Source organism: Pollicipes pollicipes, unplaced genomic scaffold (genome assembly GCF_011947565.3).
Source record: "Pollicipes pollicipes isolate AB1234 unplaced genomic scaffold, Ppol_2.1 Scaffold_4740;HRSCAF=5597_pilon_pilon_pilon, whole genome shotgun sequence".
NCBI classification, from domain to species: Eukaryota; Metazoa; Arthropoda; class Thecostraca; order Pollicipedomorpha; family Pollicipedidae; genus Pollicipes; species Pollicipes pollicipes.
Window position 1 is genome coordinate 21679049 of NW_023596545.1, and position 26573 is coordinate 21705621.

At 55.5% G+C, this 26573-nt stretch overlaps 1 protein-coding gene across 1 annotated transcript in view; it reads right to left on the reverse strand.

The window, feature by feature from the left end:
- LOC119098059 (pleckstrin homology domain-containing family G member 5) overlaps window positions 1-26573 on the reverse strand; it is a gene marked incomplete in the record, with an annotated part of 243696 nt that overhangs the window by 70413 nt on the left and 146710 nt on the right. The window contains 1 exon segment of the mRNA XM_037220987.1: window positions 25462-25523. Within this exon segment, the coding sequence (XP_037076882.1) occupies window positions 25462-25523 (62 nt within the window).

Consider the following 26573-nt stretch of genomic DNA (forward strand, 5'->3'; position numbering starts at 1 on the left):
CCCCACGGCTCTGTACACGGCTTGTTAGGAGAGCCGGTGCCGAGAATACCACATCAATACTCAGACGCGAGGAACAAAGGGGCGGAACGCACCAAAACTGAAAGGCTTCCGAGAAGGCTGTTAGCTGGAGCCGTGCTAAAATCGGAAGGTCATACCTAATTCCGCTTGACACCCAGTTCAAGCTTTGGGTTAGTTATCCGAAATGTTTAGCAGCAGGTTTCAAGTTATTGCACAGTCTACCTGCGTGTTGGCTTTTGAAAACAGCCCTTCGCTAGCGGTAGCGATCGAAACCCCGCCGGCATCTGCCTCATACGCCACCAATCCTGATCGAAACCACGCCGGTGTCTGCCCCATAGGCCACCAATCCTGATCGAAACCCCGCCGGTGTCTGCCTCATAGGCCACCAATCCTGATCGAAACCCCGCCGGCGTCTGCCTCATAGGCCACCAATCCTGATCGGCCAGCCGTACCAAAAACTTGCCTCGGACTGCAACGGCTCCCTGCCACTCCAGTCGCCGCCCGGCCCCAGCCCCGGCCCCGGCCCCGGCTCCAGCTCCAGCTCCGGCTCCGGCTCCGGCTCCGGCTCTGGCTCCACCTCCGGCTCCGTCTTTCGCTCCGGCTGCAGCTCGAGGCCACTGGTCTCCAGCAGGTCGGTGAGCGGCCGTCGCCAGCTGAGGTTTGACTCGCTGCAGCGCGGCACGGCGCGTACACGCTGGCTGCAGCGCCGCTCCACCCCGGAGCTGCCGCGCCGCACCGCCTCGGCCGGTCGCCGCCGCCGCTGGTACGCCTCCCGCACATCGCCCAGCGACAACAGCTTCGGTGCTGTACGGCCGGGGGCGGCCGGTAACGAGGCGGCGGGCGGCGAAGTCTTCCTTGCGCCCCGCTCTGACGACGGCCGGCTGGTCTCACTAGAGCTGCTGACACTGCCGGGACGGACGGCGGCGGCACCCTCGCCATGGGCCGTGGAGGTGGCGTCCGCCTCCGAGACAGCCACGAGAGAGGTCAGGGACTTGTGCGCCTCGATGAAGCGGCGACCGAGGTGGGCGCCCTTCGAGAACAGGGACGTGCGCAGCGTGGAGCGCCGCTTGAAACCGCCGCACTCCTCTTCGACCCGGTCCGGGTCCAGGCTGAGGTCGAAGCAGCTCGCGGCTCTGTCGCGGTGGCCGAGACCGCCGGATTTCTTAGACGCAGGCTCCTTAAACGACATCCTGTTCGCGCTTTTTTTGCTCTTGTCATCCTTTTTCTTGCTTCTTAGCTTGACAGTGGGGATGAGATCGGTACTTGGCAGGCTGTACGCCTGACTCATCAGGCTGTTGTACTCACTGGGTATGTCCATGGCGTATCCGTTCATTTCACTGATGTCTTCCACCACCAGTCTTCCACCAACACGTAAATAAATAAACGTGTGCCTCAATTCCCGCAGAACAACTAGTACTCGAGCGCCTCCCTGCTCACCAGGAGCCTCGGAACGTCACGACCTCCACATTCACGCAGCCTGCCCCGGCCAGCCTCTGGCGCAGCCTGACAGCGCGCTCACACCCCTCGCCGCACGGCGACGCACAGCTCGGTACACGATCCGTTCCGCGCCACAAACGCCGCGAGCGCCGTTTCAGCCGCCGGGCGCGCTGTGTCTGTCGATGCGGCGTCACGGCGGCCGCCTGCAGAAGCTGTCCACTCAGCGCGAGGCCACGGGGGTCGCGCCGCCGAGCTGGGACCCGTCCCGGGTGGAGGTGTGGCGGGCGGCGGGCGGCGGCCGGCGCTGAGACGCTACCCACACGACTGCACCCCGCCGCCGCCACCGATAGCGGAGCCGCACCGGACTTTGCGCCGCCATTCCATCGCAGTCATGAGCCATTGTTATCGGGCAGGTGCGGAGGAGGGCTGGGTCAGCAAATCCCAGGGAGAGGGGGGGGGGGGGGGGAGTGCTACCCCTTAGTCCGACGGCCGTGCTTTGTGGTGGCGCGCGAACTTGCGCTGGTTTTGGGCACGGACATAGATGTCTGACACGGCCCCAGGCTTCTGACACGGACCAGGTCAGCAGCTCATGCAGACCCGGGCCAGACTCTGACAGATGTTCAGGTTAGGCTTTGACACAGACCTAGATCAGCACCTAATGAGCACCTGAACCAGCACCGGACACTGACCTCAGGCTCCAAGCTGAACGGACCAGGGCAGCCACACCCGGACGCGGGCTGATTCGCATGACTCCTCTCAGAACACCGATAAACGCTGGCGGACAAAGCCGCGCCTGACGCGAGCCACTCGGGGACCTTGCGCCGATGAGGTCAGAGCAAAGCCCGCCGGGATTATCGTCCCCATCGACCGTCCTTTCGCGGCGGGCGATACCGGCCAGATACCGGCACACCACGGCGTCAGCGCCGCCCGCGCCCGCGCCCCCGCTCGCGGCCGGCCCGCCCGCCCTCGCGGCCGGCCCTGCACGCGCTGGCCCGCCAGCTGCAGCACGACACGCTCGATGCACGTCACCTCTCTCAGTCTGCCAATTGGCCCGGCTGGCGTCTGTTTTCATCACGCACTCCGTCAGGGCCGGCCGTCGGCTGAGCCGTCGGCGGAGAGCCGGCCTCTGACGGTAACTGCCGGGACCGGAGCTCGCCGCTCCTCCGCTCCTCCGGCCGAGCCGTCGGCGGAGAGCCGGCCTCTGACGGCAACTGCCGGGACCGGAGCTCGCCGCTCCCCCGCTCCTCCGGCCGAGCCGTCGGCGGAGAGCCGGCCTCTGACGGCAACTGCCGGGACCGGAGCTCGCCGCTCCTCCGCTCCTTCGGCCGAGCCGTCGGCGGAGAGCCGGCCTCTGACGGCAACTCCGGGACCGGAGCTCGCCGCTCCTCCGTCCGGCGGCAACGAAACGGCCCTGATCCACCCATTGACATTGTATACATGTGTTTGGAAAGGCTTGATCAGTTGGCGCTGGATTCAGAGTATATCATGTAACGTACACATCAGTCTGCGTATTTTTGGCACCAGAAGTACACCCAGGATTTCACAAAAGCCATGGGCGCAGCCACATCTCACATGCTGTGCAGACGACAGGACCTGGAAGGAGAGTTTCACGTGATGCTGCCTTTATCGGGCATATGCAAACACTTGCATGCTGCACACCATATCGTATTTGTACAACGTCCATTTTGTTGCAAAATTGTAGTGGTGATTTCCCGCAACACCCCAGTAGTTACACACATGCCAAAAGCAGAGAGCACAAGCGAGGTCAGCCTAAATCCCAAACCAATAGTCGAAGCGATGTCGCCTTGCTGAAGATAAGATTGCTGCGTGATTCTGATCGATCTCACGTGCATCCTCAAGGGAGTCCATGCTTTCAAATGGGCTATTTGTGATATCCATAAAGTATCGATGTCATTTCAGAGCTAACAGCGATTTATAAATGACGTATGCGGTTGACTCACGGAGGCCAATAGCTGTAATGGACCCTAGTCTTGGCCGCGAAAAGTCGAGCACGCGCTTCGAGATTGGCTGGCGCTCCTCAAGGCCTCGTGCTGACCTGTTATCGGGGGCCGGCTCCTGCGAGCCCTGTTCGCCCGGGTGCGTTCACAGCCACGGAGCGGTGCAGATGCCGACTCCCACGCGTGCCCACGTCTCCATACTCGCGCGGCCACGCCCAAAATGACTTCGCGAACAGGCTGTGGCCATGGTTGTCGTGGAAGGGCTGGATATGGCTTGAGATGGTGGCTGGATATGACTTGAGATGGTGGCTGGATATGGCTTGAGATGGTAGCTGGAGATGGCTTGAGATGGTGGCTGGATATGACTTGAGATGGTGGCAGATATGACTTGAGATGGTGGCTGCAGAAGGCTCTGAGCCAAGCGCCGCACAGCAGACTTGAGAGCGGTCACCTTGATGTGAATCGAAGTATTCTGATCACCAATGAAGTTTTCCGTTTGAAGTTCTTGAACCACCTGCGATGAGTTCTGAAATCACACTAACTAGTCCATACACCATGTTGACACGTCGCTTTCCACAAAGTTCGGACTTGTACTCGTCGTTGATGGTAGCCCAAAACAGATGCCAGGAGAGGCGGCCGGGCGCACGATGAGATGACAGCCGGCGGCGCGACGCGACGCGGCGCGGCCGCCTCGCCAGCCGGCCGGCCGTCCGGAGCTCGGCGGCGAGCTCCTTCGTCACGCGCCGGGACGGCCTGTCACCGGGCCGGCCCGATCCACCACACCTGCCAAGCGGCCTGCTCCGACTGCCGACCGACCACCGACCTGCCCGATCCAGCCACTGCCCAGCCTACTCTGGTCCCCGTCCGGCCACTGCACGGCTGCCGCCCCGCCGAATTGTCGGGTGTCAGCTGTCTACGTGTAAGAGCTGCGGGGAAGGTAATTTGGGAGGGACACGGGACCAAAAGGGCCTTCAGCAGCGTCTGTTGCTGCAGACCCGTAGCTGGAAGGTCAGAGGTCAGCAGGCCTGTAGCTGGAAGGTTGGAGGTCTGCAGGCCTGCAGCTGGAAGGTCAGAGGTCAGCAGGCGTGCAGCTGGAAGGTCGGAAGCCTGCAAGCCCGCGGATAGTAGGTCGGATATCTGCAGGCCTGCAGCTGGGAGGTCGGAGGTTGGAAGGATAAGACCTGACACAGCTTCCAACGAAGCCCTGTTGATCGGCGGCAGTAAGTCGATTACAGTTGAACTAGGTGATCACGACTTTCGTTAAGAATATCTACACACGATAGGAGCAGGGGAAAGGAGGCGTGCTCCTCCCACTTCCCGTGCAAGTTTTGCATTAACTCCATATGTTGATGCATGAAGAGACTTTATTAAAACAGCGGTTTGTCCCAACATTCTTTTGGGTGGGGGTGGGAGGGGGGAGGGGAGGACGTGCAGACGTGCAATATCACCACGCCTTCATAAACACGGTGTGAGGCATCTACCCGACAATGACATTTCCTAAGCTTTGTAGTAGGCGACGACGTACGATAGCCCAAAAGCGCACCTGAAACACTTCGAAAACAAGTAATCGAACCATTCCATCAGGAAAATACGGCTCATCGTGCCAGCAACGTGTAAGTGATGCAAACCTCAAACCGCTTAAGATCGATACGCTTCAGAATGAGCTTGGGAGCTGCGATTAGAATGCGGCACCATCTTTAAACCATGGGCATCGAAGCCCCCGCATCACCCTACCCAGCCCGCTAGCTCACGCTGAAATACAGTAAATCCTTACCCTCACGCCGCCAATGCTTATGTTTGTTCCCGTGCTTCCTTTTCATTTCTGTTATCACCGTGGTTTGTGAACGTCTATTTAACTGGGTTCGTTTTCCACCGCTCACTTTACACTTACCCTTTCATTACAGCTGGAGGCATCTTTCAACCACGTTGGACATTCCTGCCAAGCGTCTAAAACACCCTTCTTTTCTGTTGCGTTACTGGGGTCCGACTTCTACAACCCGTCGTTTTTTTCTTTGTCGTGCTGTCTCCATTTGGTACGCAGTTGTTCTCTGTCATTCAAATGTCTGTTTTCCTATCTTCATTTATGCAGATTTGTAGTCCAAAGAAGCATCCCACATATGAATGCCCTACTAGACCTTGCCATCGCAACAAAAGCGTCACAATGCAGAGGTTAAGGAGCGCGGCACATTCGGAACTAGTGTCACCAATCGCGTGCGGCGAACGGACGGGTGAGTGACTTGGACATGACCGGTAAACCAAATGCCAGACGATGCCTTGCATCAAATCAATTGCAACTGTAGCATGATTCATTGCCTTCTTCCATGGTGATGGCGTAACAATGCGAGATTTCGTACCAGTTTTAATGGAGCGTAAATATGGCCTTACTAAACACAATATAGCTATGCACTTCTAACTGTTTCAGCTCTATTGCACACCATCGCAAGCTAAAAGACCGGATCCAAGAGGCCATCGCAGTAGAACGCCGGAAAGAAGCACACGATCTCCGGCTAGCACACAATCTCCTCTTCTCCCCTGTTGTGCCCAGCCGCGGACGACAGTGGCTAATGAGGAGCGGCGCCATGCCATGTCTGGAGCGGCTGGCGCCCGGCGCGTGATCGCTGCGCACGTCACAACACGGTGGCGTGCGCGCGCGCGCGCCCGTAATAATAGAACCCCCGATCGCACGAATGTAGATCAGAGCGCAGATAGTGACCCACATCAAGGACGCGGGGGCGGGGGTCAACTGGAGGCGGCCATTGTCTGCCGGCCGGTCGCAGTTCCGAAACAATTATCGGCAATTTGAATGGGGCGCCGTGTCGTCAGCGACCGTCTCCGTCCGCGCGGGCGCCCGACCGGAGACGGCCGCTGAATAGGCTTCCGTCGGCGGCGACGCCTCGCCGGGGCCTTGGGCGCTGAGGGTCCGATCACAGCAAGATTGGGGGCGGCGCACCATTAGCGGCCAGCGGCAACGGCGGACCGCGACGCCGACGGCCGGGGGGGGGGGGGGGCGGCCGACCTGTGGGAAAGGTCACGTGGCCGGGGAAGTGAGAGGGGGCCGGCCGGGCCGGCAGCAGCAGCCGGAGGAGCCGTGCCCTCGGCCCGGACGCCAGCACCGGCGGCTCTGCCAGCTGCGTCATGAGACTGGGTTACTGGTTGGCCTGGGACAAGATACGTGAGAGCTTTGCCTTCTGATTGTGCGTGTGAGTCCGGACAACCTCGCCTCACCCACGCCACCGACGAAGGCCGACGTAATCACTCAACGCTACAACATCGTACATGGGTAGCGAGCCGCGCCAGCCCGAAGAACATCTCTCTTTTTCAGTAGCGCAACCGAGTGCACTATGAGTTTAATGACGCAAGCTTTTTGTCGTTTTATCACCGGATTCGCTGATTTACGGTACGGCAGGGCGCAGTTCAAGCCCGCGGGCCATTTGTGCCATTAGGGTTGCCCAACCGACTCAGCGTTGAGGGGCAGCTCTGCCCCCATAGCAGCCGACCGACAAAAACAAGCCTGCTGCGGAGACGCATAACAAACACAGCAGAAGCCAGGTGAGCGATAGGCAGTGCTCATGCCTGGCGCCGGCCATTTTTCTATTGATCACCGGAGAAACTCGCGGCAGATGGTTTTTAGAAGGAGGCATTCGTTCCCCACGCTACCAGGCACTTGAAGAAGCTGATGATATCATGAGGGAAGATAGCAAATGCTTCAGATTTACGTTATTTCAAGACCATTCACGTAAAAACGTCTCGCACCAATGTTTGCATAGCGCTGTTTGGCAACTATGAAGTATGATACAAGAAACCTGTAAGTTGCTTTGAATAACCACCAGGCTCAAGGCATTGGGCGTGACAAAATATTTCCGGATATAGTTTTTCCCACAACAAAAATGAAATTTTCCCCCCAAACTGTTTTCATGAACTACAGCAAACGACAATCACCAGAGACCTCACCACCTTTGAGTTGTTTCTTCCGCCGTGGCACCACGTGCTTAATGTTCGATTCTACTTAATCGTTGCTTTAATGACGGTGCCACTTAATGCTATTCACCTCTCACTGGCCCGTGATTAATTTAGACGGATACTGCGGAGAATTCCCAGCGAAAACACAAATATCGAATGAATCAGGAGACTAGGCGTCATTATGCCCCATATTAGTTCAAAACCTTATTTTTTAAGCGTGTCCCGTCTCTTTTCTAGCCACAGAAACATTTGCATTGGCGTTTAGCGGCAACACCGCGGCAACACCGCATTTGCGCTTAGCGGGTAAAAATCGCATTTTAAAATTCACCCATGTGATCAGGGAACAGGGACAACGACATGATTACAACCCCATATGTATGTATGTATGTGGGCGATCTTTGCACGCATATGCGGCTTACATGCACTTCACCTTTATTTTCATTCATCTTTGTAGGTATGCTCTAGGTTTGGTACATTTTAATGCGCCAAATCAGCACATTTATTAGATTCGTCATTCGACTTCATATGCATTATATAACATGTTTCGTAAAATCGTATTTTATAGTATAGTTCATAGCATCGTATCTTATACTAATTTAATAATGTGATGTAACGTACCAACCCTGGCGGGAATTGTAACGAGTCGAAGACCTGAAAAGCCAGTGAATGGCCTCATGGCTATTTTTTTGTTTTGTTCTTTACTGATGCGCACAGCTTTCCAACCCACAGAAAAGTACAAATCTGCAGTGCAGCATAAGACTGACATGTTTCAGCTCATGTCTTCATTGCAGCATTAGCACCAGGCACCAAGTCAGAGCCAGAGCCCTTATCAGCATGCGCCATCTCATTGTCGATGCAGATTAACACCGCACTAGCTGAACAGAACTGCGGCGCTAGAAGGCTGTTGGTGCAATGCCGCCTTGAGCGGGTGGATGCAGCTACCGAATAGAGCAAACCGGCTGCACGCGCCAGCGGCCCTCTGAACAAAACCGCCGGTGGTAGCCTGGCGGCACCCTGAATAAAACCGCCGCTGGCAGCCTGGCGCCACCCTGAATAAAATCGCCAGTGGTAACCTGACAGCGCCTTGAGCAAAACCGCCGGTGGTAGCCTGGCGGAACCCTAAATAAAATCGCCAGCACGAGAAAGCGACGAGGTGTTTGACGAGCCAACGCCCTCGCGCCTGTGACGGAGAGTTGCCAACTTCTGGTGGCTTTGTTTCAGAGGTCGCAAGTAGTCCAGACCCCGGCAGACGCCGTGTTCAGAAAGCCAGGCAGCTTAAACGGTGTCACTCACACAGCGGCGGCTTAGGCCCACTGCGCTGTGATACGGTGAGCGGCACCTCCTTCCCTATCAGAGCCTGGCGAAATTGCGGAGGCGTCAGTGCAGTGCAGCAGATAGCGGCGCCGCACCGATCGCTCCTGAGCTCTCTGTGTACACACCGGCAAGTCTAGCCGGGTCAGATTGCACCTATCAGCAGGCGGCCCTAACAGGGACGCGGGCTGGGTGTGGGGCCTTTCTGAGATATGTAGGACGTGCAATGCTGCTTACTCACCGGCCGTTCAGGCATTGCGTAGCCCCCGAGACCCTTAACACTCTGTGCCCTCGATTGATGCTTGCAGCACATTCAATTAGACTGGTTCTTAATGAGAAGAGATTATTTGTTATGTATAATTCCCCCACCCAATAACATAACGCCTTCTCAGGACGTTTACAATTATTTGCAAAACGTTATGCCTTCGTCGCCATGACACTTAACAATGGTATAAAACTGACAAAGAAGAGTGTGAGGCGAGCAAGAAGGAAAACAGGCAGGGCGTCCTAGTTGAGAAGTGGAATCGTGCTCGTTCTGGCGGCCCAACTATCTGACTGTGCGTATTGGGTGGTGACAGTTGAACATCGAGTGAATCCCTGCATTAATGGTCTGTTCTCATAAGTGGGTTTGGATTGACAGTCAACCGAAGGAGGAGCGCCATGTTCCACCCATCAGATGCGCATGCTTAACAACCGCCTCCCGGTATTCAATTTCACAGCGCCCAAACCACCTTGCGCAATTTCACCAAACGTGGAGAAAAGTGGAACAAACCATGCCTTCCTTTGAATGAGTGACTGTGCCCCGAGTCTGAGTGGATCCCACACCTCACACACCAGGACCAGTCCGTGTTTGCCCGTGAGCGATCGAGGCCCACCGACCGACTCTGGTGTAGATCTAACGCCGCGATGCCAGCCCAGGGTGGGAAGCGGCAACGGCAGGCCAACCGGACGAGGGTCGCTTTGCCGCGCTCCGCCCCTATCTGCCGCTGGCATGTAACGTGCCGTCGGCCAAACTCATTGATTTCCTGCTGCGCCCGGACAGGCCGGCTGACTGAGTAGCAGCGCTGGCCGGTGGCGAAATGATGACGGCGCAGCCAGCGCACCTCCGCGTCCCGAGACGCCGACACGCGGCGCCACCCACGGCCGGGCCGCCATCGGAAACGCGCTGTCCCAGCGGCTGGAACGGGCCGAGCCGCCGGCACGCCGTGCGGGAGGCAGGCGCAACGCCAGCCGCGGCGCTACTTACGGCCGACAGACGACGGTCGTCGCCGACGCTGGAGACGCGGATCCGAGGGATGACCGGCGAGCCGACGATGGTGACCTCCTCCTGACCCAGACCGACCTCGTCCGGGTCGATGAAGAACACGATGCGGCTGCTGGCGTCCGAGGCCATGGCGGCCGCCTGTCCCCGGCGCTCCGGTTACAGAGAGAGGGAGAGAGAGTTGTCCGTGGAAAGCGGCCGGACCCGCGCCCCTATCGGCCGCTTGTTCACACCCGGTCACACAGCGCTCGCAGTCACGTATCCCGCCACCACTCACTTCTCGTTCTCCGGTTCGATGGGAGAACCGAACTTTTGAGCGTGAACACCTCGCCCGCCGCGGCTGCAGGCGTTTGTCCAGCGCCCTCAACACAGCCGAAGAGTCGCTAACGTTCTTCCACGACTGTAGTCAGCTGAAGTGTCGTTCCAGCAAACCCCAAAAGGCCACTGCCGACAGCTTTCCCCGTCCACACTGCGGTACCGTCCACACGACCGCGCCTTCCGAATAGAGTCACCAGCCGCCATATATGGCGGAGGACGCGCCACAGGACGCCCGCGGCAGCCGACTGCCAGCAGGCGGTGGCCGGTGTAAGCCAGAGGCGAGCGGTGGAGCGTGCTGGCCGCGCCTGGATCGCGTCCAAACTGGCCGGTCGGTGGTGTCACAACAGCGCTGCAGGGGCGGCGCTGCTCGCTCCGAGACACAACCGCCGGCCGCACCGGGCCCCACTGGCTGCTCGCGGCGGACGCGCGCTCCGTCTTCTGCCAAAACAGAGTGTCCCCGCGCCGATCATTGCATAAATCTGCGCCGCTGGCACAGGCCGCACCTGCGGCGCCGCCGGCGGTACGGCGGCGGGGACGACGCTGCGCCGTCCGGCTGCTGGTCAGCGCTCTGGCCCGTTGAGGCACACGGCCGCTGACCAGGAGACGGCTGTCGGCCCGAGCGCAGCCAGGAGGAGCGGCTTGGCCCCGGGCGCGCTCCTGACCACGGGGCGCAGTACTGCAGCCTCGGCCTCGCTGAATTTCGGCGCCGGGCGAGCGACTCGCGAGTGCGCCTGGTCCGCCCGCGCACTGGCCGACGGCGGGGAGAGAAGGCACTGAGCACCGCCAGACTCGCGCGGCGCCGCCACCAGTTGCGCCGCCCGCGGAGGAGGTGCTCCGCGCGCCGCGCGCACCAACACTGAGGCGGCGGCGGTGGCGTCCGGAGAGAGGCGGCGGCCGGCCCCCGGCGCCCCGGGCCGGCCCCCTCCCATCCGACCGAACTGGGTCAGCGGCCGGTCGGCCAGCGCGGCCGGCGCCGCCCACAAAAACCCGCCGCCGCGTGCCGAACGTCCAGCATTCGGCGACAAGCCGCCGGCAAACCAACCCATGACTGGCTGGAACGCACGTCGGTGTGGAGGGCGTGGCGCGGGAGGCCTCCGCCGCCGAGCCGTGTCAGCCAGGCTGCCTCCGAGCCATGGACGGCGGTGAGCCTCGACGGACGTTCCGAAAAACGCCACGTCCTGCTGCGACGTTCTGGACCGGGCACTGGCAATGCAGAGCGCTGAACCCATTGGTGCAATGATCCATCCACTGCTCGTTGCTCGTTGGGCGCTTACATCACGCGAAGAGTGAAAAGAAAATGGGAAGCATGATGGAAATGTGTGCAAGGAAATGGCACGGATATTAGAGGAGCAAACACGAGTAGAACCTTGAGCCCAACTGGAGTGTCAGTCTCCGTAACCACAAACGAAATGCTTGCAACACGTGATGAAGACCACCACGAGAAGTAGCTCATGAGGCTCCCTACATGCCACGCTACTTCAACACGGCTAAAGCAAGCTATCCCAGTTGGAAGAGTGCAGTCAACAAAGAAAGCCATGTCTACCACAACGTTTACTGTGACTGAAACAGGGTGGGCTACCCGTTAAATTAGGAAAAACATCGGATGAGCAGAAGATAGGGCCGGCCACAACGCGTGTGACCTTGCACCTCCCCTTTGAAGGCATTTACAACCGCCGTGAAGGCTGCCTTTATGATCGAGCGCCCCACCTGAACGAGCAAAAACACGCCCACTCGGCCCACGCCTCCCCGATTCCGGCGACACGCGACTTCGACAAACGTCAGACAAACGCCCGCATCACTGGCTGGCCGGCCGAGCGGTGGCAAAACCAGTCGCGTCGGCTGTAGCGGACCGGCCTGAACGAGGAGGGCTGGGACGAGGAGGGCCTGGACGGGAGGGCTTTGACAAAGCCCGACTCCGCCCGCCCCGCCGCCGCAACCCAGTCGGTCTCTTTCGGGGCCGGGAGACCCTGTTGACCCACCCGGCCGCCGGGGCCTCCATTCGGCCGCCCGACAAACGGGTCCACTTTCTGCCGGGCTGGGTGCGCCGAACCGCGATCCCAATTAGCTGCTGGCTAGGCGCAATCACCGATGCCAGGCCGATAACCGGGCCGGCTGTGTGCGTCTCGCGGCCGCGTCCACTGGACGGTCGTGTCCACCGGGCAGCCGCATCCACCGGACGGTCGTGTCCACTGGGCAGCCGCATCCACCGGACGGTCGTGTCCACCGGGCAGCCGCATCCACCGGACGGTCGTGTCCACTGGGCAGCCGCATCCACCGGACGGTCGTGTCCACTGGGCAGCCGCATCCACCGGACGGTCGTGTCCACCGGGCAGCCGCATCCACCGGACGGTCGTGTCCACCGGGCAGCCGCATCCATTGGACGGTCGTGTCCACTAGACCAAATCTGTCCAGCCAAGTCTAGCGCACGCCTTCGTCCAGAGTATGACGTGGGATAAGAGCAAGAGAGAGAACCCGCGTAACCTCCTCGTCCACAAGGACGAGCCAGCGGGCGGCCGACAGGAGGTCAGCCCCGGAGGCTATGATGACAAGAGGGACCGAGGCAGAGGAAAGTGTGATGTAGAGTTTTAGCTCCAATTGTATCACAAGTGCACTGCTTACTGCCTGCCATTCGACGCAAAATGATCACAGCGAGTGAAATACTCAAACAGCCCGTCCAACACTCAGAAAGTAAAATTCGACACGAACCGGAGATCCCGGCAAATCCTGCTATCACCTTCCACTGACCTGCACACGTCACCATAAATCAGCTCTTGCACACAGGCCAGAGAACGGTGGATTGACCTACAGGCCTGCCGGCCAAAATACCGTTTTTACGGCGGCGGGTAGTGATATAAGCTTATGATAGCCACAATAGCGAGATGATCATAACTGCTAACTAATCTAATTGGTGTGCTGACGAGGAACAAATACAGCTGCACGGCAAATCTGAGTGTGTTAATGGCTCCAGATAGTCAACACTGGTTTTTATGAAATGAATGCCTGAGCTGGCAGGTGCTTGAACATTGCTGAACAAGCTATGCAGAGACGTACGACGAAAGGGTCATAAAGCGACTAATAAACAGACTTAAGTCGAGAGTTCATTGAGAGGAAAAAATTCAGCTTTGAAATAAGCAAGCTAGACAAAGAAAATCACGAAAGCCGTCACCTTACAACAGCGCAGCCTGACAAGATATCACAGCTCAGCTGCCAGAAAGACAATGACTAGACGGGCGCCGCAAAACAAACGGGAGTGGGCCAGTGAGCGCGCGGAGCCGTGTGTGGGAGAGAATGCTAAGCAACACAAGCTAAAGCAGCATCCGAGCAAGGAGTCAGAAATGGATACGACAGCGGCAGGCATGGAGTCCGCAAGAGCAGCACTAGGACCAGCAACACACAAAGACGAATCGACGGACGACTGTGGGCGACAGCGAGCAGGCGGGGCCGGCGGCGGAGCGGCCTGCCCTCACGCGGCGAGCGGCGCCGACCGGCCGTCATTACCGCTCGGCGTATGCACACGCGCCCGGCCGAACAGCGGCGGCAGGCCGAGCATTAGGCCGTCCCCATCACGGCGGCCACACAGTTATCGGTCAATTAAGACCAACACAGTCTCACGAGGTGGCCGGCGTTTACGTGTGTAATGACAGTGGGAGGCCGTTTCGAATGGCCCGGGCATGAGACGCTGGCTGGAGCTGAGGGAGCGCTCAGTGGAGCGGAGGGAGGGAGCGCTCAGTAGAGCGGAGGGAAGGAGCGTTCAGTGGAGCCGAGGGAGGGAGCGGGTGGAGCCAAGGAAGCTGCTTTGTGAAACTGACGGATATCCACTGCTCAGCGATGCACTCTAGAAAGCGCCGAGCAGTCTAACCCGAACAATTTATTTTTACATTTGACCAAATGTTTTACAGGAATATGGCGATGGGACCGAAACATCTGCTAAGCACTGCTTATTGAGAGAACACCGACTTTACTATCCTCCTAGAGCAATTCCAGTCCAGCAGACAACGCTTAACAGCATATTCGAATGTGTCACGCAACTTGGTCAAGTCTCATATTCGCTTCAGCTGCAATGGAGACTATCCTTAGCGAAGAAAGCGCGCACACAGCGGCGCAACGCACGGCAGCCCCCTGTGTACCGCCAGTGACGAATTCGCCAGTGCACCATGTGCTGTGTTGTGCTGCAGGTCCCATGCTCAGCTATAATGTGAAACACAATGTGTTGAACTTCTCTGGTGTGTCAGGCGGAAAATGGCCTACAAGACACGCCGACACGGACGCAGCTGATTTCCAGCGACCCCGTTGATTCCCAGCGACCCCGTCGATTCCCAGCGACACCGCCGATTCCCATCGACGCCGCCGATTCCCAGCGACGCCGCCGATTCCCAGCGCCGCCGCCGATTCTTCCGCTGGTACCGTCCGCCGCGAAGCGCGGCCGACAGCCGACCGGCGCTCGTTTGCTGAGCGTCCAAACGGTGGCGGTATTTCGGGCACGTCACGGCCAGTGTCGGCCGCGGACCGCTCACGCGACGCAGGTCGCTATCGAGCCGCCCATTAAGTCTCGCCGGTCCCGGCACCAGCAATGAACTAACAGCTCCGGCCTGGGCAGAGTGCTAACGGTCCGGCCGAAGGCCGGGGACGGCGGCAAGCCGTCAATAGCCCGTCTATACCACCCACAACGTCCCGCCGCCTCACTCCCAGCAGGACAGACGCAGCATAAGACGGAGCTGGTCAGCCGACCTGATGCCAGCACCGCATCAGGTCGGCTGGCCAGCTGACGGGAGTGGGCCAGTGAGCGCGCGGCGTGGCGTGAGGTGGCGCGGGGCGCCCGGCCGGCCGGCCATTCTTCACTAGAAAGAGCACATTAGTTTACTGGAACACGGGTGCAACCCACTGCTACCCTTCTCGGCAGTGAGCGATAAATCTCTCCGAGTTTGTAGAAGTTATTAAGTTATGCGATAAATGGATGGTTCCCCAGCCAAGTATCTGGAACCTGTGCAACGGAAGAAGTAGTTGGTGACTAGAATCAACGGCTTCCAACGATGGCATGTAAGCTATCTCAGGATAACCGCACCGGCCACTGCGTCCACGACAGAGCTACAGCATGTGACAGGTAGCCCCGCTTAATCCCCGAGCGCCTCATGCGGAACGCACAGACGAGCGAACTTATCACGGCATCTGTCAGGTACGGCCCCTGGTTTACCTCGAAATGCAACTGTAGTAAGCTTAAGTGGAAGAAGCAAGACAAATGTCAACCCACATCATTACTGAGATCATTGCAACCCGTTTTGCGCAGCAACGTAACATCTGCACCATCCAGCATAAGACGCAGTTGATGTGTTCGTTGCCATACTCTTCTGTCCGCTCTTGTAACGAATAGGCGTACCGGGTTTTTAGCAGCTCTCGTGATGTGTTTAGCATCAGCTGATGCACAATAACCTGCCTGTGAAAGGTAAGTTCAGAGGTGTCGCAATGCGCATTGCAAGCAAAACCCACTTGGTGAGGAAACTCCTTGCCATACAATTTACGTACTAGCGCGTGGGTCCAACTAGTAGTTTTCTAGACCGGCGCGAACTCGACTCTCTCTCGAGAGACTCTATATGATCTTGCGAGTTGATCATTCTGCTACATATGCCTCGCGAACCCAAGCCCTGCCGACCGGACAACATCAGCCGAATGCACATCTTTCCTCCCTGCAAAACTCTGACGAGTTCCACCCAGCGCGCTCTTCCGCAAATGCATGACAATACTTTTGCAAGCGAATGGCAAATTGGCAGACGCCAATGCGGTTCGCACTCATAAAAGTGAGCCACACGGTCAAGGCTAATGGCTGGAAGAGTGCGTGCGTGCGTGCGTGCGTGCGTGCGTGCGTGCGTGCGTGCGTGCGTGCGTGCGTGCGTGCGTGCGTGCGTGCGTGCGTGCGTGCGTGCGTGCGTGCGTGCGTGCGTGCGTGCGTGCGTGCGTGCGTGCGTGCGTGTGCGTGCGTGCGTGCGTGCGTGCGTGCGTGCGTGCGTGCGTGCGTGCGTGCGTGCGTGTGCGTGCGTGCGTGCGTGCGTGCGTGCGTGCGTGCGTGCGTGCGTGCGTGCGTGCGTGCGTGCGTGCGTGCGTGCGTGCGTGCGTGCGTGCGTGCGTGCTGCGTGGTGTGTGTGTGGTGTGTGTGTGTTGTTGTGTGTGTGTGTGTGTGTGTGTGTGTTGTGTTGTGTTTGTGGTGTGTGTGTGTGTGTGTGTGTGTGTGTGTGTGTGTGTGTGTGTGTGTGTGTGTGTGTGTGTGTGTGTGTGTGTGTGTGTGTGTGTGTGTGTGTGTGTGTGTGTGTGTGTGTGTGTGTGTGTGTGTGTGTGTGTGTGTGTGTGTGTGTGTGTGTGTGTGTGTGTGTGTGTGTGTGTGTGTGTGTGTGTGTGTGTGTGTGTGTGTGGTGTGTGTGTGTGTGTGTGTGTGTGTGTGTGTGTGTGTGTGTGTGTGTGTGTGTGTGTGTGTGTGTGTGTGTGTGTGTGTGTGTGTGTGTGTGTGTGTGTGTGTGTGTGTGTGTGTGTGTGTGTGTGTGTGTGTGTGTGTGTGTGTGTGTGTGTGTGTGTGTGTGTGTGTGTGTGTGTGTGTGTGTGTGTGTGTGTGTGTGTGTGTGTGTGTGTGTGTGTGTGTGTGTGTGTGTGTGTGTGTGTGTGTGTGTGTGTGTTGCTGGATTGACGCATCACGCTCCGACCGGTCTTTCGAAACACGAAGCACGAGTTCGTGTCGGAGAGGTCGTACGAGATGAGCTTCTGCTGGCTGACGTCACACCGGCTTGGTCCCGTCATCAAGGGCGCCATCAGGGACGTCGGGAGCGTCATCAGGAGCGTCCTCGGGAAAGTCATCAGGAGCGTCATTAGGAGCGTCATTAGGAGCGTCATCAGGAACATCATCAGAAGCGTCGTCGGGGCGTCATCAGAAGCGTCAACAGGAGCGTCGTCGGAGCGTCATCAGGAGCGTCGTTAGTAGCGTGATCAGAGGCGTCATCAGCAGTGTCATTGAGTGCAGCTGACATGACCCAGGCTTTCCAACTTACGATTTTTGCTTTACAACACAAATTTAACCTCATGTGGTGAACTGGGCCTAGTGGAATAGCCTACTTCATGTCCCTAATTTGCATTAGGCTTTAGAGAGTTACTCCGGCGTAGTATCTAAAATTCAGCATGGTCCCTGAAATGTTTAAAAATATTCACGTCATTCGGCTCAAGTGTGCCATGTTTGCTCTGCAAAATATATTGACCCTTACGCAGGGGCGGATAAATGGCATACATTCGCAATATTGCTACCTTAGAGGTCAATCTACTCAACATTCTTCTTCGTCATGAACGCACAGCATTCCGCCTGAGAAGGCGTATCCTCAGGGCAGAACGGCAGAGGGTGGGAGCAGGTCCAAAAGCTCCAGGTCTAGCAGGTTTTGTGCAGCTATACCATCGCCGTAATACTAAATGCTAACTTATTAAATGCAAAACATTATCACGGATTGCTGCTAAAAGCTTGGACGGCCTGCCAAATCTATGCCAATTCACAGGACCTCTAACCACGTAGAGGAGTAATCTTGCGTAATTTGCGAGCTGTTTGGTTGTTTTGAGTATCGCAGCGACGGGACCGCAAAACAGGGGTAACGGGGATTCAAGAAGTACCGGGGATTTATGGAGAAATTGGGATTCAGGGAGTACCGGGGATTCAAGGAGCATCGGAGATTCAAGGGGTATCGCGGATTCAAGGAGTGCCGGGGATTCAAGGAGTACCAGGGACTCAATGAGTACCGGGGATTCAAAGAGTACCGGGGATTCAAGGTGTTCTCTGGGTACATGGCGGTTAAAAGCCAAAAGCCTGAAAACGATTGAGATCTAAAATACCAATACTTGGTGTTTAACGCTGTCTAAACAGGGCTCCAGAAAATAGCTCGTGGAAATGACTACAGCACGAATGCATGATTGGGACGAATCTGTTGCGTGACAAATAATTGAAAGGTTCATTAAAACTTGTAAGGAGTTCTTGGAGCCGACAGCATACTGTAGTATCCATCACCGATTTATTGTTTGCAACAACGACAGCATCCTTTCGACGACACTGGCCTGTTTATTGATTAAGTAACTGTTGTTCAGCAACGCAGTGGTGCTGATGGTGCTAGTTAATGTGGCAGTGAAATGTTGGCTACGATGCCACACAGATTCTATTCACGGATTCCTGAAAACCCCACATTCCGAACGCGGTTTTCCTGTCTATCGCTCGCACTCAGTTCTTAGCACCACTCTTCCGGCACAATATTTATAAATCATGCAATCAGTTTTCGCCCGTGTGCGTAGCTTTTTTGGGGTCATTTGGATTTACTACTATATATATATATATATATATATATATATATATATATATATATATATATATATATATATTTCAACGTGAGGCAGTTAAACGTCACACATTTTCGGCACATATAAGCCCTACTTGGTTCATTGGTCACCATATGTTGAGCCGTTCCTAACCACATGTGAGATGAAAATGGCTCGCCTGGCCATTCAAAATAATTGGTGTGGTTTGATCTTGGAGACGTGGAAAACATGGAGCCTGGCCCGGGAATCGTTGGCAGGCAATTGTTTTGAAGCCATTGATACCAGCGCTCATCGTCGATGAGAACACAAGCCATGTCGACGCTTTGGCAGCGGCGGCCGACCAGCACCGGCAGACTGGACGGGCAGCTGCTGCCTCTCTTCCGGTTGGAGCTGGTCGCAAGGTCAGGCAGGGATCCAAGTCAGCGCCGCCCGCGGCACTAAACATAGCGCCGTACATGTGCCAGCCGACGGCGACGCCGCAGATCGGGTTGTTGGGCTGCGGCTCCAAAATAAACGTCCTCGCAGCTGCTATCAAGCCGGGCCGCGTCACAATCAGCATTATTTCGCCCATCTCCGCGGCACTCCGCCCATCTCCGCGGCACTCCGCCCATCTCCGCGGCACTCCGCCCATCTCCGCGGCACTCCGCCCATCTCTGCGGCACTGCGCCCATCCCCGCGGCACTCCGCCCATCTCCGCGGCACTCCGCCCATCCCCGCGGCACTCCGTCCACCTCACCATCCACTCACGTTTCATTGGCGCACGCAAAGCTCACATTAGTCAACCGGCGCCAGACCCCGGCACAGTCGGCGCCTATCTCATTCCAAATCATGCCCGATAAGTACATTTTCATGCACTATAAGCTTTCCTCTTATTCATGATGTCGCTTAATTCGTCCGTTTTTGCGGCTGGGCTGCGGCGGTTTTTGCCGGCGCCATCTGCGGCCTGGACGTTGCGGGCAGGCGCTTTACGATGGCACCGCGCGCGACAGGCATGGCGATGGCGCGTCCGCGCCGCGTGGCAAGAACCAGCGAGGCGGAGACAAACGCACGTGCCAGCTGGCCAAAAACGGGCACCCGGTCGGCCGGAGGAGGCCGCGGGTGTCACGAAGGATCGCTGCACACCCGGCTGGTGGCGGTCGAGCCGACTGCAGCGTGATGAGCACGCGGCAGGCGATTGGCTGTGTTGACAGGCGGCGTGAACACGGCGCTGTGCACGGCTGCGTGGCAGGCGACCGGCTGTGTTGACAGGCGGCGTGAGCACGGCGCCGTGCAAGGCTGCGCGGCAGGCGACCGGCTGTGTTGACAGGCGGCGTGAGCACGGCGCTGTGCACGGCTGCGCGGCAGGCGACCGGCTGTGTTGACAGGCAGCGTGAGCACGGCGCTGTGCATGGCTACGCGGTAGCCGGTGATGGCTCGGCAAAGTATGACTCGCGACAATATGTCGCTGCTGCGCTGCTGTGACGACAACAGGCCTGCTGTGCCCAAAGGGGCAACATAACAGGTACCTCCATCATGTCTGCAACTGTTTACTCGCCTGGGCTGGCGGGTTTTGACAAGCGGCGTATACAGAGATGCGTAACGTCAGCAAATGCCAAACATGACCGAATGCGAATTTCAGCATCACAAATTACACCTGCGACTTTTCGGTTTTAGGAACATGATGGAAATCGGCAACATTGAGTATTTTCTCACAAATGGACAGGTAGGCGGCACCCTGCTGACGCCTGTTGGGTACGTGCAGGGCAACGTGCTTTCCAAACATGCGAGATATTGCTCTTCACACACGCAGTTTTGGATCCGACGCCCCCCCCCCCCCCATTATTTGTATTTCTTCTAGTGGAGTAGGTACTCCGGACTGGTGTATGTAAGGGTGTACAATGACGACCATCACAGCATGGAAGGCATGACAGTGCCCAATGCCGATTTCCATCAGTCAGTGACCTTTTGCCATTTCGTCACCGAAAAATGCAAGAGCCGGCAGTTTTGCCACAACTTGTTCAGTATTCTCCACCTATGGTCTTGGCCGACTGGATTTTCATTTTGTTATGATTCGGAGCAAGGCGCGGAAGAATACAGCCGATGGCGTTAAGTTGTGCACAGGTGTGAATCGCGGCAAGCCAGTGCGGGTTACCTCAGCGTCGTCAAATGGTGAGTGGTTCTACAAATGAAGTGAACAAAGATGGCGGATGCTGATGCTCAGCTTATGGCATGCCTGTTAAGGTAGTCAAATGACAAACGCTCACTTCAACCAACGAAAAACGTTCAGCTGCGCAAAACACTTTCGTTGCTGGCAATGAGCCGTACATCAAGGTCCGGCCACGTAATGCAGCTCTTATGAAGGCAACGCCGACCCACACCATACTAGGCACACTTCTACATTTGGCGTGGAAATAGGTCATTTCTTTGAAAGTCACTCTGACAATGGTCCGAACCTCCAAAAGAAAAACTCCACAGCGTTGCAAAAGAAGTGACGCAAGAGTCACGGTTGCCGGTTGGGCTGGGCAGCCTTCCCTATGCCATAAATTCTTGACAATTAACTTTCCAACACTGACTCTCGCCTTGAAAATAAACCTTTTTGCGTTGGGGACAGAGAAAACAGGCAGTTTTTGTACCATCCCTGCAGCCAATTATTCACATCCAAAGTCAATCAAAGGAGCCAGGCGGGCTTGGGTGATCTGATTAATGAATCCTGTATTGTTGCTGCTGACGTCCGGTGGCTTGGTAAAAACGGAGCGGCAGACAAAAACGAACGAGGCCTCTTGCGTATGACATTCTGTCACCCAACACAATATGACCATTGCATATCAACTGAATTAAAAGAACGGCACCCATACCATGAATATGTTCATAAGACAGCATTATCATCAGCTGTCAAGGAAACGACGCGCATAGCTTCCAACCCATCGAAGGATGCGGAGGTGTAGTATAACAACACCAGGGGAGAAGATAGCTGCTCCCCAGGGGTCGGGTTACCTAAGGACCCCAAGTGCTGAGTTATCGTCGGACCAGGTCAGCGGTCTGTTTGCCTCTGGAGAACACTTAGAGCGGCGTGCGGATTAAGTGTCAATCTCCGGACGTTATTCAGAATGTGATGTGCAAGAAGAAGGCAGAAATTGGAGCCCATAAAAATACAAAGCAACTTTCATGTGATACCGCTTCCCACGCTGTCTCCTTATTGTCCGCACTTCATGGAATTTGCATGATGCAACCGAAGAAGTCTTTAAGCTGATGGTTTTAGGAATTATGCATCCTTACGTTGGAGACAACCAACCTTCATGATGCCAGAAGGTGCTGGTTAAACGACGGTATCAATCACTCATTAGGAAATATTACGATCATATAAATTTTCATGGAAGTTTTCACGGAAACGAGCAGGATAGGCGAAAACCTTGTCACTGCGATAAGCCACTGCAAACGTCACAAACATCGTTAAACCAGGGGAGTCATCAGAATTGAAAACTTCAGATCATCCGATCTGACCTCGCTCAACTCAACCTGATTTGGAGAGGATGCCAACTGGCGTTCGCGGGGATTCAAGTCGATAATGTAGGGAAAGAACCATTGGCGCGATATGACAGTCACCACTGCCAGGGTGTCAGAGGGTTCAAGTGAGGCTGTGGGCCCCCGACCCCCTTCCCATCTATTGGAGACGCCAACTGCGCTGATCAATACCCAACGCACGCTGTGAACGTTGTTCTATTCATAAAGGGTATCAGCTGTTTCTCCGCTCATTTCACGCTCAATCCACATAAGCCTCAAAATCTCTTACATAAGATTACAAGAATATACGACACACCAAGGATGCTGAGCAAAAGTCTGTGGAAGGTTAAAGTCCTGGATAACCTATGAAATTGCTCCTGTTCGGCCAAGTATAAATCATCTGCAATAATTTTCCGGCCGGCACATTACCCAGGAGGTCTTGGTGTTCGCAGCTCACAGTCACTTCAAAGAGAACTTAAACTAACGCATTGATCGGTGCAAACTCAGAACCACTGATCTCAACCGATCTCAAGCTTACGAGATCCTTTTGCGAGGTTCTGAGGACTTCAGACCACGCAATGCGAAATCTACCATCGTTTGTGTTTTAAGCATTTGATCCGGTTAAATCGAATCAAATAACAGGGAGCCCATTGGCATTGCGGCGATTCTACAAGCAAAGCTAACTTTCAGCGAAACACAGGAAGACGGGAGGATGGCGCGACACAAAATAGAGCCAAAGGAAAGGATAACTGTGGGGGTGATGCCTCAGAGTTTGGTAGCTCCGAAATAACCTGCAGCACCATTTTAACTCGCTAGTTTTGCTGGTGTCACTACGCTCCTCAGGACAGGGATGAATAACGACCGTCGCCCATGTCATACAAGAATGGCCGGGCAAAAATTGGGAGACGGCAGGGTAATACTGAACGCAATCTATGGGATTTTAACCGGTCTGTATAAGTTTATTGTTTAAAGCGGTCTGTCAGCCCGGGTTAGAAAAGGTCCAGTCATGAAGTCCACCCATGGAGTCTAGTCATGTTTTTCAAGTCTGGTGAAAGGCTTCCAATTGTCAACAAAACGCATCAGCGTTTTTTTCCGAAGGCACATCTACTTTCGCTTGTACTTATTCTAGGGTGTTGCAAAAGCTTTTGGTCTTTGGATGACCTCACGCTTAAACTCGTGGCGTAAACGACGATATCGAAACACTTTGGCAGATTTGCAGAATTCCTTTTGAAGGTTCGGGCTTTTTGGGTCATCACATTTCCCTTCAGTGATTATCCAACAAATACTGGCTCCATAAACGTAGTAGCGGTTTGGGGGGAAAGGGGTTCGTAGAGTCCATGGCCACCTCCATATTCGTTAAAATTTGGCGCTTTAGCAATGCATAACGCAACCTAATTAAAAAGAAAAGTTTTCTTTTAAGCACTTTGGAGCGTTTCTCCTCCCCGACTGCCGCGTACCAGTCATACTGGTTAACGATATCACTGCTCTGTGAGCTAAATTGACGCCAATTTCAGGGCATGACCCGTCGCCGTCTTTACGGAGCAGTACTTGAAGACGTTACTTTTATAAGCACCTCACACCCCCATGACCACAGATCTACTGAATGTCATCAAGCAGGACGCAAGTCAGGAGTGCATTACGGAGCACCGGCTTTCAGCACATTCGCCGTCAGGACCTTTGCTCACGAGTCAGTAACCTCACATGGTTCGAGGCTGGTGCAGGTCATATGTAAAGCTCAGGTGTAAGCCAGTTGGAATCTTTACTAACAAGGTCTGCATTATGATGCATTGAAGTATTCAGGACATGCATTTAAGAACAAAAAAAGGAGCAAAAAACACAAACAAATGAAGATGAATCCTACTTCTGACAACAGATATGGTCACATCTAAAATCAGATCGGTTTGTCGCCAGTTCCACTAAGGTTAAACGTATGCGAGACTTACCAGAAATGAATCCGACTTTGAGAGGCAAGCTGTCTCTGCACTAAGATCGATGCCAGGGATTAGACACCAGCAAGCGTAGTGCGGATGCTCCAAAAATCGTGATAACGCCAGCGCGTCACTGATGGCTTCGATGTCTGCTGCGCGTTGACAGGTCAGTCAATACTGGTACACATTGCTGGCCGCCTCGTTCACCTCCCTTGCGCGTGAGTCGATCACAAGGCTCGGGAAATCGTCTGCACTGGTCACCACACCGCCGATGCGTCTGATCCAGAGCGAGACACACCTGCAGCACTCACGGCCCCGCCAAGCCCTGGTGTTCTCCGTCCACTCTGGCTCGTCACCCGGCCTCGGGACCAGCGCCGCTCCTCTGGCTCATCGCCGGCTCCGGCTGTGAGAGCTCACCTTCGGCCCTCACAACCCTCAGCGGTCGGCCGTCGCCGGCACGCGCGTCGGCTGCCGGCCGTCGGCGCTCTGGCGGCGCGTCGGTGCCGGCGCGACGGCTCCGACGCGGGCGCGGGCGCGGGGTGCACGCGCGACGCGGCGCGGCGCGGCGGCCGGCACACGGTCTACCGCTTACGGTACGCGGCAGCTGGACCTGGCGGTCCGTTTGACTGCGGGTCTGAGAACGCCTGCCGCCGAGCCGAGCCGGCGCCTCAAGAGGTGTTCTAGTATACAGAGACTGGACCCAGAATACGCACGGAATGTTGATGTTGAAAGTGTTTCCACACGCATGTTGAAGCGCATGTTTAGACCATGCCCAATACATTGTATGTAGCATATCCAGAAGATGAATATTTCTGACCGGAATCCATTCAATCGGACGCAGCATACGTCACGACCACCTTCTGTAGGGATGAAATGAATGTGATACCACTGCTAATTATCAATCGTATGGCCTATGCATCAAGTGCATGGCGCTATTTATGTTGCAGACAAAGTTTTATTATGATTACTGTCATATGTTTGTATGTTATGTATGTTTTATTATGATTGCCTGTCAATTTATGTGCGTATACACACACAGATATATGATATTCTCTCCCTATCCTCTCCCTCTCCCTCTCCCTCTCCCTCTCCCTCTCCCTCTCCCTCTCCCTCTCCCTCTTCCCCTCCCGCTCCCCTCCCTCCCTCTCTATCTCTCTCTCCCTCTCTCTCCCTCTTCTCTCTCATCAGTTCCTAGTTTCATTACCTTGATGTCGCGCCGCAGCGATGTTTGCATATCTCATCCACCGAAGCTTGTCAAATAATAAGATTGGTTAAGATGTGGACTCCTTACCAATGCACAAAATTGTATTGAAAGCTAACGAGCACACACGCGGCTCAGACATTTCGGCGTCTGCCTGGGATTCCTTCCGATACCATCTATAACGGCATGGACCAAACCCGCAGTACAGCAGTGTTCCGCTAGGTGTCAGTTCAGTTACTTTTGACGCTAGATGTCTCTGCTTACCTTAGGCAGCTGGCGCCCAGTTCCACGATGTTCCGCAAGATGTCGTCGTATGCCGCCACCGTCTGAAAGGGACCACGATCTAGGTCATTGGAGCTACAAGTGTCAGAGGATAACCACGTTTTCGTTCCGATTATAGCATGGTTAACTCCGCTCATACACGAGTCAACTTCGCCGAAGGGGCGAACAATTCGGTTTTTGAAACAAACTAAAAAAGTTCTGCACTTGCTAGCCATCAACAGTGGCATCGGGTGGAAAAGAGAACTATGAATAATACATGATCTAGTCGTTCCATTCGCCAACCGTATCTGTTTGTTCCCAAAAGCATTTCCATCGGCCCCAGAATGGTGAAGCGTCAGTACGTGGTCTCGGAAGCGGAAACGGAGCTTAGAATGCATTTTGGAGTGAGTTTAGAATGCAAAACGCGGAGTTAAGAATGCATCTGGAGGGGTTGGACGATAAAATCTATTCGTAACTTGTGAAAAGCAGGATCGCGTGCAAGAAGGGGAGTCAAGGGGGTTATGCCCCTGAGCCAAGAGGTTTACACTACATACCGGATGGTTTCACAAGAATTTGTCCAAATTCGCAGGATTATAGAGAAAATTTGACACTTTACCACACTCTTGAGGAAAAGTTTGGCTACTTGCCGGGGCAATTGTACACAACAAGCACAATGGCAGCAACATTATATAAGACGAGATAAGGCTAAAACGTAATACAACATGCTTCATCGTTTCCATCATTCACACAATGAAACAGAACATGTGCATAGCGAACGATACATATAAATACTTTCCTCTGGAACACATTTCCGACATGCCGATAGCAAAACGTGTCACGTGGTTTGCAACGCACGATGAGCTGTATGGCACAGAGCGGCACAAGAATGAGGGCTCGGTATTGAGGTCACAACACGTTCAATTTGTCTTGCTCTCACAGGGCGGTTACCAAATAGCTATAACAAAAACTTTCAGCAATTATAACCCTTGGCCATAGAGCGCAGTGGTATCACTAACTGGCGGAACACCAGCAGAGTTCTCTGGTCCGTGAAGTGTCTGTAACCTCAGCCGGTTCGCTGGTTTCGTCACCTTTCGAAGCGGGGGAGAGGTGGGAGT